At 33.2% G+C, this 14,522-nt stretch overlaps 1 protein-coding gene across 1 annotated transcript in view; it reads left to right on the top strand.

Moving 5' to 3' along the window:
• The first annotated feature begins 7,059 nt into the window (after window positions 1-7,059).
• Window positions 7,060-14,522, top strand: part of LOC149799151 (A disintegrin and metalloproteinase with thrombospondin motifs 4-like) — a 99,452-nt gene continuing 91,989 nt past the window's right edge. Inside the window, exon 1 of the mRNA XM_089957034.1 lies at window positions 7,060-7,165. Within this exon, the coding sequence (XP_089813160.1) occupies window positions 7,088-7,165 (78 nt within the window). The 5' untranslated portion in view covers window positions 7,060-7,087. The remainder of the gene's footprint in view (window positions 7,166-14,522) is intronic.

The raw sequence follows: 14,522 nt of genomic DNA on the forward strand, positions 1-14,522 counted from the left end.
ATGTTCTCTGAAATCAAATTTTTTAAAACCCAGCAAATGAAATAATATATCACGATTCAAAATGTTGTGGTATCATATGAACTCATTTAAAGAATAAAACGGAATGGTGAATTTAGATTTCAAATGACGTGGTAGTAAATGCAGTGATATAACATGAAATTAAATGATTTAACCCAAAATATGAAATGATGAATTTAGATTCCAAATGACGTGGTATTAAATGAAATGTCTAAGAATGAAATTGAATGATTTAAGGAACAAAACGGAATGATGAATTCTGATTCCAAATGACCTGGTATTAAATGAAATGATTTAAACAACACAACGGCTTGATGAATTTTGATTCCAAAGGACGTGGTATTAAAGGAAATAATTTTTAAACAATGCAACGAAATATTGAATTCTAATTTCAAATGACGTGTTATTAATTGAACTTACAGAGCATGAAATCAAATGATTTTGTCCAATAAACGAATTGATGAATTCAGATTCCAAATGACCTAGTATTAAATTAATGATTTGAAGAACAAATTGGAACGATCAATTCGTATTCCAAATGACCGAGTATTTAATTAATGATTTAAAGAACAAAGCGGAATGATGAATTCAGACTGCAAATGACCTAGTATTAAATTAATAAGTTAAAGAACAAAACGAAATGATGAATTCAGATTCCAAATGACCTAGTATTAAATTAAAGATTTAAAGAACAAAACGGAATGATGAATTCAGATTCCAAATAACCTAGTATTAAATTAAATGATTTAAAGAACAAAACTAAATGATGAATTCAGATTCCAAATGACCTAGTATTAAATTAAAGATTTAAAGAACAAAACGGAATGATGAATTCAGATTCCAAATGACATAGTATTAAATTAATGGTTTAAAGAACAAAACTAAATGATGAATTCAGATTCCAAATAACCTAGTATTAAATTAAATGATTTAAAGAACAAAACGGACAGATGAATTCAGATTCCAAATGACCTAGTATTAAATTAAAGATTTAAAGAACAAAACGGAATGATGAATTCAGATTCCAAATAACCTAGTATTAAATTAAATGATTTAAAGAACAAAACGGAATGATGAATTCAGATTCCAAATGACACAGTATTAAATTAATGGTTTAAAGAACAAAACGGAATGATAAATTCAGATTCCAAATGACCAGTATTAAAATAATGATTTAAAGAACAAAACGGAATGATTCCAAATGAGAGGTATTAGATAAAATGATGTAATCTAAATGAAAGTATTTAACCCAAAAATAATGAAATGTTGAATTTAGAATCCAAACGATTTGGTATTGAATAAAATGGTCTGAAGAAAATAATGGAATGATGCATTCAGATTACAAACGACGTGATATTAAATGAAATGTGTGGAAAGCAAACAGTCTGACTGAGAACAGCACAAAATTTAAGGTCAAACTTCAAATCACCTACACATGAAATTATTTCTTCCGGTTCAGTAAACACGAGTGTAGTCCTAGTCTAAACCTAGAGCATTTCTTCCACTCTCGTTTTGGTAATGATACTATAGTTAGATTTAGCCATTCGTGGCATTGTTTTAAAGGTAATTGTTTATTCTGTAGCATATGAACAGTATGAAGGGATGTCTGTGTGTATTTTGGCGACAGTGCACGGTGAATAATGAGACACTGCTGATGATACGGAAATAAAATGTATGACCCATTGCACATTGCTTTATTTACATGCAAGGCTCTCAAAACATGCGGATAATTACAAGAACATTACTGTGAGTTCATTTTTGAAGGTATTTTGAATTAACACCTGATTTATTATGATTTGGACAAAGTGGAAAGTTAAATACTGAGAAACAAATGTTGGGAGTATATTAATCTGGGTTAAAGTACAATGCTATTAAGGAATCGTGGCATAGCCACGGCCATTGCAGGTTAATTGGCAGTGTGTTTTGGGTTTTTCTTGGGAGTGGGTGGGGGAACAGGTCTAGTGGTGGCCCAAAATTTTCATTAAGCAACCTTTTAAAGTGGGAGGAAGCTATCCATTCGACACAAAAATTAGTAATTGTATCGGAGTTGTGACTCTAGTGATAAATTACTGGAGTGGAAAAGTGTTCTGAAGGAGTCTTAGCAGAAAATGTTACATATATATTCTGGTCTAGACTGTGATCGGCTGTATCGTTCAACAAAATAAGTTGTCATTATTGAAATGTTTATTGTACTGTTTTAAAGACTGATCTTTGTCGTTGTTTGGAAATTCTCCAATTGATTATTGATGGATTACATGGAATCGCTCTCTCTCTCTCCTGAATGATCACCGATTTTTCCGAATTATCACCATTTCCTGTCATAGTTGCAGATATTCAGATGGACAGTGTAAAAGTGCAAGATGTTTATATAATCAAAATCTACATTCATGAACTGACATTTGATTACAAAATTGATTTATTTACTGGCTGATTTTCTGATTAAATCATCAATATATTTGTGGGAATAAATTATAAATACTAAAATATATTTTTAAAAAATATGAGCAACCCCCTTTTTTATCTAATCCTACCGATTTCCTACGTGACTCCCCATTATATGCCCTTTTCATGAATTAGCTCAGGTTAAAGATCAAAGTACGGATATTTTCCAAATTCCATCCTCCCTACCTCAGCACGAAGATGACAAAGGATATCCGAAACTCAGTTGTTCCATCTCTGGTTTATGATCGTTATCGCGATGGAAGTATATCAAAAGACCAAGGTGAAATTCAGTCGGTAAGAAACTGGTGTGAATACTCCAATAAAGGTCTAAACTGACTGCATATATTTAATAAGGAAACACTCCTGAAATGTATTAGAGGCAATTTGTACTTTTCTTCCACATTTACTCTCATGAATAATTCAGTATATCGCTAGACCTTAGATGTTAGTTTTATTTACTTCATTAGTATTTAGTCTTTAATGATTTTCATATCCTTGAAATGAGCTTTGAAATCCCCAATTTTTTTGTCTTTGACAACATTTCTTCAAACTACATGATTCTATTTAGTACGATTTTACTATAAACTTGAAGCAAGTATAGTTGACGACAAGGTTTAAAGTTATCGTTCAATGATGCATGGTACGGTAATATCGACAAATATGATTTTTTTTTCGTTTTTAATTTTCTTTCCTGTGAAAGGTTCGACTGGACTTAAATTAAAAATAAGAAAAAATTAAACATATTGATTTGGTTTCAAGTGTTTCGTGTTGAATGCATGGGTATGTGACGTGAAACATTCTGACATAAGGCCAAGATGTAACTTATAGCTCTCCAGTGTAATGCTACGCTGGATTTGGTATGTATATTTGATTTAATTTATGTTTGATTTAATTTAATTGTCTGTTTGTAAGTTTTAATTTTTTTAAAAATTTCATTAGATGTCAATGTAATGTAATTTTGTTTACTAGGAATTTGACATTTTCCAGAAAATTCAGTTTGACCTGAATCTTTTCATAAATCCCTAACAAAAGAAACACTACTTCTTTTTTGACTTAGTTTCCGACCTTGCTTCAGAAATCACTGAGGCAAGTGAACACCTTTTTATTTTTATTTTATTCTTGGAGTAAAATAATTGGTTTTATCAAGGTCATACTAGGAGTACGTAATTTTTATATGTAAACAGCCTCTATTTCGCAATTCTGGGTTTTCCGAAATTGCACAGTAGTTAGTTTCAATAGTGATGCTTAGAGATATATTTCTCAGTTTGCGCTTTTACTTTACACTGGAAAGTGTGTGTTTGTGACCAGCTTGAAGTTACTGTTTAAATTTTATTCAAATTGTTTGGATTCTAAAAAAATGACTTCTTTTTCCTGAAAATATTTGAGTGCTCATACAGAATTCTTGGACAAAGACATTTCTCTAAATTTTATTCAGAATTTCAAACACCGGATTATTATTGATCGTGATTTAACGAGGAACTGTAGACAAAACAGCATAATACTGACTGAAGTATACATCATCGCCTTCCATTTTGGATTTTTCGTCGGGACTCGAACTCAAATTTCATTAGAACATTTCATTACTAGGACTTCTAAAATTTAATTCGTCGATTATTCTTGGATTAATTTTGGATTTGATTCTTAAAACCGTAAGTTCTTATTTGTTTCATTTGTACAGTGTTTTTCCATGGAAATAAATTATTTGTAAATTTTTCAATGCTTGTTGTTATCACTCTTTCTTTTGTTACTGTTTATTAGAGCCTAAACATGCAATATAAGAGATTTCAATAATAAATAAGGAGCTAACTTACTGCTTGAATTGGTTTCGAGGTTTTGTTTTGTTGATCAATGGAGATGTGGCTTGCAAAATTTTGAAACATTGTCCACATGCAACATTGTTGCTTTACAACGAGATATTCGTTATACTTATCAAATATTATATAGGTATTGAAGTTTTATCTGAACTGTTTCTATCATCATCCGACTTAGTCGTATGCAAACTAAAAGTAAACCTTTTCCTGACATATTGTCATATAAAAGACGAAGGATATATGCTTTTGAGCTCCAAAAAAAAAAATTTAAAAAAATCTGCTTGTCAGTATTAATTCTACGTGTTTTTCTCTTCAGAAGATACACGATACAAGACATTGGAGACCCAGAATTGATTGGTATTTTCTGAATTTTCTTTTCATAATCTTCAAATAGATACATAAGTAATATATGCAATCAAGAATATATAGAAACCTGCAGATTTACATGTTCGCGCTCTTGAGTATCCAAACTATCTCTAAGTTCAGTGTTTGATTTACAAGTATTTTTATTATTATTATTATTATTATTATTATTATTATTATTATTATTATTATCAGTAGTAGTAGTAGTAGTAGTAGTAGTATAGTCGTAGTAGTAGTAGTACTAGTAGTAGTAATGATAACCTACATTTTCATAACTGTTATCTGGAATTGTTTTCGATGCAAGACAAGTAATTAGATGTGTCCATGGTAGAAGCGTATGTTTCTTTGATAAGTGAATATGCCAACACCAGCTGACACACAAATTGTTTGTTTAATTTAAAAGTTGCTTATATGAACCAATGCTAAAATTTAATTGCAAATCCAGAATAATCAAGAATATGGCTTATTGAAAATTAATTATTTAAGATAATAGATTTGTGTCGACTACGATTCTCTTTTTACTGTGGATGATTTAAGTTTAGCCTCTGTGCTACTATATTTAGCCTCTTTCGAATATACAATAAAGAAATGCAACAAGGTACTACTCTGAAATAATACGAATAGACTTTAGATGAAGAATTTTGAAATAGAGGGATCAGCTACCTCGGCGTTGTAAAAGATCGGAAAAATGTAAGACACGCACGTTGCCAAGTTTTGCAAGAGTCAAGACGTTTAATATTCCTTTCATGTGTAATTTGTTCAAAGTAATAAAATGGAAGAAAAACAGTATCCACCATAAAAAGACACAACAATAAGATTACTTTTTATTAAAGTGTTTGTATATATGAAAAAACTAATTACCAACTGAGGACAATATTAAATGAAGTGGTTTTATATTCGAACATTATGTTAACCACAAATGTTTCAGAATGAAAATAATTCATATATCGCTGTCTCAGTTTTTGACTGTTTAGTTTGATCATTAAAGTTTATTTACTTGATATTCCAAGATTTTAGGTGGTTGAAAGGAAAGAGTTGACGAGACCCTTGGTTCGCATTGAATACCGCTGATCTGTATTTAAATTCAGATCCTATATTCTCTTTTATTACTACCAAGACGTATCAATGATGCCATTATTATTATTGTTATTATTATTATTATTATTATTGTTGTTGTTATTATTTGCAGTAGTAGTGGTAGTAGTAGTAAAAGTTTATTACAGGCGATAGCGTGTAAGAAAGTGGGAAAACTGTTACTTAATACAGTTAAATTTCTCTGTGTGTGTGTGTGTTTGCTATGTATTGTGTGCGTGAGGAAAAATAATTATTTATCACGGCATGAAATGCAATGCATGTATCTTTATATGTTTAATTTATACTAGTCGATGTACGATATATTGGATTTATTTATGATCAAAGTTTAATGATGTATGTATATTGAGACCTACAAATATGAATGGCTAAACGTTAAATGTGTAGCCTCACGAAATATACAACAGTTAATTCTCTGTATCAGTTCACGAGTCTCTATTTAGGCATGTAACCTAATCCAGAAATCACATGTATATTCCCGCGTTGTGTGTAAATTAAGCGATTTGAACATGGGTATAGTCATTATTCCATTACAAAATGTCATACAAAAATAGATGGGTGAATTCCATCGACCTAAGGAATCCAATATTTAAAATATCATCATAAGCAAATCAAATAAACATAGCTCGTTAAAACTTTAAACATGTAGACAAATTAAAACAATACGGATGTTTCAAACAGCAACTCAGCAATGCGGACTATTACCAATATTTAATTCATAACGTAGCTTTTACCTGAATATACTAAACTTCCACAGACTGTGTATTATTTATGCGGTTACAATGAGTGTTCTCAGTCATCAGTAGAATGGACTAATAGCCAGCCCATCAATCAATGTAGACACCGTGATTAATTGTTTTTGCATTTGGTTAATATTTAAACAGTGGCCTGATATGGTTCGTCTGGCCTGGATGGAGTATATGACCCCAATAAGTGTCATCGGTTCAGAAGGTCGATTTCAAATGTTCGTTGCGGATTTAAATCATCCGAACAGACTTATCGGCTACAGTTGCACCAAAAGGAAAATAGTGAGTTCATTCAATTTTATTTTGGTCAGTAATTTTATCACATCGCAATTGCTAATGAACAAAGGAATACAATAACAGTTGATTGACATATAAAATGTACGTAAGGAGGCATTATAAATCGTAAAACCAACGCCTTCCACGAAGACGAAGAACAAGCGTTCGTTTTCAAGAAACTTGTTATTATATTAGAATGGCTCCAAATGCGATTTTCCTGTAACGTCATAAGGGATCACGTGATAGAGACGATTCGAATGAGTGTATATAAATAGGCATCACTCTGTCTATGGACCGTCATAAAACGAAATTCGTCATACTTGTGAGTTAACACTGAAAATGTATAGCTCAGACTTAAAGACAGCACATATTGGACTATTATATCTACTTTTAGTCACCAAGTCTTCATTTTGTAAGGTAAGTAATACATCAAAGTTTCATATGTCACACACACCACACGCGCGCGCGCGCGCACACACACACACACACACATACACACACACACACACACATATATATATATATATATATATATATATATATATATATATATATATATATATATATATATATATATATATATATATATATATATATATATATATATATATATATATATATGTTGCAAGTACATGTCTTATGCATGCATACTTTTTTAAAGAAAATTTCCAGTGATGACGGTTGCTAAATTGTCAACGTATTCGATGTTTTTTTTTTATATTAATCATGACGGCAATCACTCGAGAGAATTCAGAAATATCATATCTACATATACGTCGAGAAGAAAGAGAAAGAATATAAAACTGTTTATGGAAATTTGTTTTGTTTGGAATTGTCTCATATAAAATTGCAATGAAAAACGTTACCGGGAAGTTACATTATGAAAACAGCCATAATACATACTTATGCTTTGGTAGGACGAAGTTTGGATTTGGCCTGTTTTTTGGCAATATGAGGATTTGGCCTGTTTTTTGGTGATATGAGGAGATGAGGATTTGGCCTGTTTTTTGGCAATATGAGGATTTGTCTTGTTTTTTGGCAATATGCGATTTTCCTCATTTATAAGTTAGCGTATCCTCTTTAGGTTATGCCTACGTGAGACCAGTTACTGACCTAATGAGAAAAAACCAACCGAACCACTGACTTATTGAGGCATTACAACAAGCCACACACTCAGTGAGGCAAATCACTGAGTCACGGACTCAGTGAAGCAAAGACACCGGGTCACTGTCGTTGTCTTTAAGCAAAGTCTCAGTTACAGTCTAGATGAGTTCATCAGACATTTTAATGGTACCATAAAACATATATTTTAATAACACAGTACGTAAAATACGGCATATGAGAATAAGTATATATGAATTATTATTTTTATTATGTCACACACACTTGCTAAAGATTATTCGAAGTTTTACCTTTAGAAATTATTCAGCAGAGATCATGACGATTAGACACAAATTATGCCAGAAACTTCCTCACTGATGAGACATTTTAAACATAGCAGATCACAGACAATGATGTTATTCATAAAGTTGACTATTACGAAATACTCGGTATATCATATGTAACTCAGACAAATGTGTTGTCTCGTGTGTAAGCCGGAAGAATACTGTGTATCTCTCATATGTAACCCAGACAAATGGGTTGTCTCGTATGCAGACCAGAAGAATACTTGTGTCTCATGTGACGTATATCTGATTTAATTAGTATTTATTTTAATCTAATTGTTTGTCAGTTTTACATTTTTTTAAAAATTCTATTATATGCTACTATAATGTAAATTTATTCACTAGAGATGATACTTTTTCAGAAAATTGTTTAACCTTGACTGTTAGTTTATAAACACCAGGTGTTGATCTATATTCTGACCTTGTTTCAGAACTTGTAGCTACTTTCATAAACAAGTTCTATTTTATTTTAAAATGATTGGTTGTTTCCAAGGTCATGATGGGACAACATGATTTAAGATGTGAATAATTTTTTTAGTTTTTATTTCTTGGAGTAAAATGATTGGTTGTCGTCAGGGTCATTTTTGGTGTACGTGACATAAACACGATCACGTACCTCCGCCCTCCTTTCAATTTCGCAAATCCGGTTTTTCCATTACGCGCATTTGTTAGTTTTAATAGAGATGCATTGAGAGAGATTTCTCAGTTTTGGGCTTTTTACACTGATGCAAAGTTATTTTGTTGTAGCCAGATTTATAGTTCTAATTTTCTTCAGAACAGTTGGAATTCAAAAGGATTGATTCTTTTTTCTCTGGAAATATTTTGAGGAGTGCTCACACAGAAATTTTGGAAAGACATTGCTTACAAATTTAATTCGGATTTCCAACACCGGAGTGCCATTATTTGCATTTCTACAAGGAACTGAAGATAAGCACAGTACTGACTACAGCATACGTCATCGTCATCCATCTTGAATTTTCCATCAGGATTCGAACTTGAAATTATTAGAACATTTATTACTAGGACTTTTGCAATTTAATTCGTGGATTATTCTTAGATTATTTTTGGATTTGATTCTTGAAACCATAAGTTCTTCTCTTTCTTCATTTTTACAGAATTTTTCCAGGAAAATAAATTATTTGTTAAATTTTAAAAAGCTTGTTGTTTTCACTCTTTCTGTTTTACTGTTTATTCGAGCCTAAACACGTAACACTCATATGTAAGCAAGGCATTCATGGCTTAATTTACATAAAATTTATACTCAACTATTTGATAACGTACTGTTCGCGAGATGCTAGACGAAAGAAAACAAATAAAACACGCGGGTAAACAAACAAAACAACACTGAAAGGAAAATGAAAATGAAAACAAAATACCTGTCTGCCTCTCTGTATATGTGGTTTTATAGCTTTTCAAGCCTCTGTTATGGAATGTTCATGTACAACACTAAGATTCATTAGAGATTAACATCCCTAACAATGACAGGCTTTGCTTGTCACCTGTTATGTTTTTGGATTTCTCAGGACGGTGTCAGCTTCTGCTCAAATACCTTTAAGTAAATTCTGCTAAATATGGGTTGCAGTAACGAGTACCGGACGTTTTTCTTAATGTTATGTTACATACGTACCATTAAATTAGCATGGCATTTCAAATACGTATCGTTGAATAAACACGGTGTATTAAATACGTACCGTTGAATAAGCATGGCATATTAAATATGTACCGTTGAATAAGCATGGTATATTACATACATACCGTTAAATAAGCATGGTATATTACATATGTACTAATGAATAAGCATGGTATATTAAATACGTATCGTTGAATAAACACGGTATATTAAATACGTACCGTTGAATAAGCATGGTATATTAAATATGTACCGTTGAATAAGCATGTTCTGCCAAACGATCACCGTCAGAGCTGTTATGTTTAATTAAATAAAGTTTTGCTTTGATTTTCTTCACCTGAAGTGGTATTATTAAGTTTTCACCGTCAAAACATTTTTCATTTAATTGACTATCCACATAGCTATCGTACAATTCAAAGCAAAGACGACCACATTTTAAAAAAATCAGCAAAATCATTATCCAGTGAACGAAGATCAAAATTATATAATTTTGCATGATAATAGAGCAGAATTGTGTTATGAGAAATATAATAACCGATGAACCGTTGTTTACTCTGCATATAGCTGCAGGAAGGGTCGTAAATCCACCTTGATAATTTATTGAAATGCAAACAAAGTGAAATATCCATCAGTACCATCACATTGGATGACTTACCTTTGTGGCTGATTACAATATAACTTTGTGATATTTCAGGTGGATATAATAATTCCCTATGAAATACAGAGTGAAGACTACAATTTGACAGCAACAGTACAATATGTGGAATTGTCAAATGTATTTTTTGATCCAAATGTATACTTTGTCGTGCCTCAAACATATCGCAGTGGGCCCTACACGTAATTTGCCGGATTAAAAGAGCAGGTAGTGAAGTAATATTGTAGGCAGCAACGAAAGCAATGGTTTATCCAGGACAACAAAGCAATAAGAAGAGAAAGCGCAGCAGAAACAAAAACAAATCTACGACATTTTAAGAATTCTTTCGCCATTACATTCGACGCAAGGACATTTATCTATTTGCTTTTTCCCACATTTCCTTTCACTGCAGTTGAATTATCTGAGACTGACATAGAGATTATGAGATATACCGTCTCGGAATAAGTAATTCTATCATTGTATCTCTGTCCCTCATTGTAATGATGTGCATTATTCAAGTAATTGATTACAACTCGGAATCGAATTAAAGTTAATGATGTGGTTTGCATCGTTGTCTGTGTATTAGTCGGCTGACTGCTTGCAACTCGGGATCAAATTAGAGTTATACATGCCATGGTTTTCTTCATTTTCTGTGTATTAATCGAGCGACTGTTTGCAACTCGGGTTCAAATTATGGTATTTATATCATTGTTTTCATCATTTTCTTTGTGCTAATCAAGTGTTTGCTTGCGATTCCGATCAAATTAACGTTTTGACAATTTTCTGATAAAATATAAAAAGTCTCCTCATATGCGTACTCGTTTTAGCAGATCTCTCACAAAATCTTACATCTGTTCGCGTGAGTTCGATTTTCGGGTGGGTGTAGCTTTGTCATATATCTTGTAGAGAAATTAATAAGTTGACAACGTTACCTTAGTGCCACGATTAGGTCTCTAAGGTGATCAGTACCATAGTGCCAAGATTACGCCTGATAATATTAGGCCTTTATGGGGCTTTTTGTCATGGTGCAAAGATTCGGGCTGATAAGATTAGGCCTTTGTGGTGATTAGTGTCAATGTGCCAAGATTGGGTCTCTAAGGTCGTCAGTATCATAGTACCATGATTAGGCCTCTAAGATGATCGGTATCACAGCGCCAAGATTAGGCCTCTAAGGTGATCAGTTTCACAGTTCCAAGATTAGACCTCTAAGGTGATCAGTATCATAGTGCCAAGATTAGGCCTGATAAGATTAGGTCTTTGTGGTGATCAATGTCATGGTGCCAAGATTTGACCTCTAAGGGGATCAGTAACACAGTGCCAAGATTGGCCTCAAAGGTAATCGGTATAAATGTGCCAAGATTAGGTCTCTAAGGTGAAAAGCATCATAAGGCCAAGATTAGGAGCCTAAGGTGATCAGTAACACAGTGCCAAGAGTAGGACTCTAAGGTAATCGGTATAATTGTGCCAAGATTAGGCCTCTAATTTGATTAGTATCATAGTGCCAAGATTAGGCCTCTAATGTGATCAGTATAATATTGCCAAAATTAACCCTCTAAAATGATCAATATAATAGTACCAAAATTAGCCTATAATTCTATCAGTAGCATAGTGCCGAAATTAGGCCCTTAAAGTGATCAGTATAATAGTGCCAATACTAGGCCTCTAAGATGATCAGTATCACAGTGCCAAGATTAGGCCTTCAAGGTGATCAATATCATATTGCCAAGATTAAACCCTCTAAAATGATTAATATAATAGTACCAAAATTAGGCCTATAATTCTATCAGTAGCATAGTGCCAAAATTAGGACCCTAAAGTGATCAGTATAATAGTGCCAATACTAGGCCTTTAAAATGATCAGTATCACAGTGCCAAGATTAGGCCTTCAAGGTGATCAATATCATATTGATAAGATTAAAACCTCTAAGGTGATCATTATCAGAGAATGAAGAGTCGGCTTCTAAGGTGATCAGTATCATAGTGCCAAGATAAGGCCTGATAAGATTAGGCCATTGTGGTGACAAGTGTCGTTTTGCCATGATTAGGCCGCTGATTGGATCAGTATCACAGTTCCAAGATTAGGCCTTTGTGGTGATCAGTATCATAGTGTCAATATTTGGCCTCTAAGATGATCAGTATCATGGTGCCAGGATTACGCCACTAAGGCGATCAGTATCATAGTGCCAAAATTAGATCTCTAAGGTAATCAGAATCATAGTACCAAGATTAGGCCTGATATGATTAGGCCTCTGTGGCGATCAGTATCATTGTGCCAAGACTGGGCCTCTAAGGTGATTAGTATCACAGTGCCAAGGTTAGGCCTTTAAAGGGATCAATATCATAGTGCTAAGATTAGGACTCCAAAGTTGTCAGTATAATAGTGCCAAGATTAGGCCTCTAAGGTGAACATTACTACAGTGTCATTACTAGGCACTGATCGTATCAGGCTATAAAGATGAAAAATATCCCATCCGCTGAAGAGAAATTTACCAACTACGCCACATTTCAAGCAACATTATTTAGAGGATGCGCGTGTTTAATCGCGATAGTAACAGTGTGCAGACATTTTGGATAATGATAAACCCTGAATGTTAACATGAGCATATCATTGACATTTCAGAGCTCTCTTTCCTGTGTTAAAGGCGGGATGATGACAGAATATAGCAGGTTATAGTGGCAGTACTGTAACCCTGCCTACGGAATATTATAAACTGGGACTAGCAAGCATTTTATCGTTAAATAACCATAAATGCGACACAATACAAAATTGAATACAGCTAGGCAGGCACATAGATAAATATATAGATAGACAAACAGCATGAAAATAAATATATATGAACAAATATTCCTAACATTTTAACATCGGATCTTCTTGATTGGTTTTGTGGGTTTTAACGCCATTTTTCAACACTTGATGGCGGCCATTATATTCGGTGGATGGAAAATCCGGGAAGACCTTGGAAAGAACTACCGACCCACAGGAAGCTACTGGCAAGCTTCCTTGCACTTTCACGTTGGCCGAGACGTGATTCAAACCCACACGGACAGAGGTGAGATGTCAATGATCTATAAAGGCGAGCGTCTTAGACTACTCTGCCTTCACTTTGGGATCTACATACCTTCCTAACATTCTTTGTACAAAATTGAACCTCTTTCCCCCACCTGTGTCATTATTGCATTTGTCGAAGTCGGGGTGTATTTACTACGGGAATACATATTTATTCAAAACAAGAGAGAGAGAGAAAGAGAGACAGACAGAGAGACAGAGAGACAGACAGAGAGAGATGATTTGTGTGGGTGGGTTAAAATAATTTACCTCGATATGTCCGTTGACATCGTTTAATGTTTCATCTATGTAAAAGAATTTCCAATTCATCTCGAATTTGTAATTTGTATGTAAGATTGCATCTTTTTGGGGTAGGTGAGGAATCCTACATGTGTTTCAAATGAAACAGATAAGAATGCAGTATGTTTAGTCTAACGTGTGCATGTATGTATGTGTTACGATTTAATTTTCTACAATTTTCTGATGATTCAATTTGTATTGATATAACTCACATGTTTGCAATTTTCATGAAAGCAGCATATGTAGTATTTGAACGTTACAATAACTTGTACATTGTAGAAATATATTATAATATATTATATTATTATCGCCTATATTTAACGTTAGTGCGATTAGTAATATCACACAGTACATATAAAATGAAGAAATCGATTATATCAGCAATTCTGCGCTTACGTCTGTAAGTTGCAAACAATATACAATTATTGAGAAGATCATGAACTCTGAAATCAGTTGGAGTGAGCTTTTGGCCGACATGCATACTATTTTTGGGAACGGAAAGCTTTTTGCAACAATATCGTAACTTCTTCCAACTCCAGAGTACAAGGATGAGTCCGTTTGCTTCAAAATGTAGCCTTGTATGGAGCAAGGATACTCATTCCGCTATAAGTGATCATCTCTACTGAGTTTTTCAACCCTTTAACTTCTCGCGCCCAGTCGATGTAAAAACCATTGTGCATCGTAACGAGCGACACTTCTGTAAAGGAGACAGAAATGCT

This window comes from Sinohyriopsis cumingii, chromosome 5 (genome assembly GCF_028554795.1).
Source record: "Sinohyriopsis cumingii isolate HCF-2022 chromosome 5, ASM2855479v2, whole genome shotgun sequence".
Taxonomy (NCBI): domain Eukaryota; kingdom Metazoa; phylum Mollusca; class Bivalvia; order Unionida; family Unionidae; genus Sinohyriopsis; species Sinohyriopsis cumingii.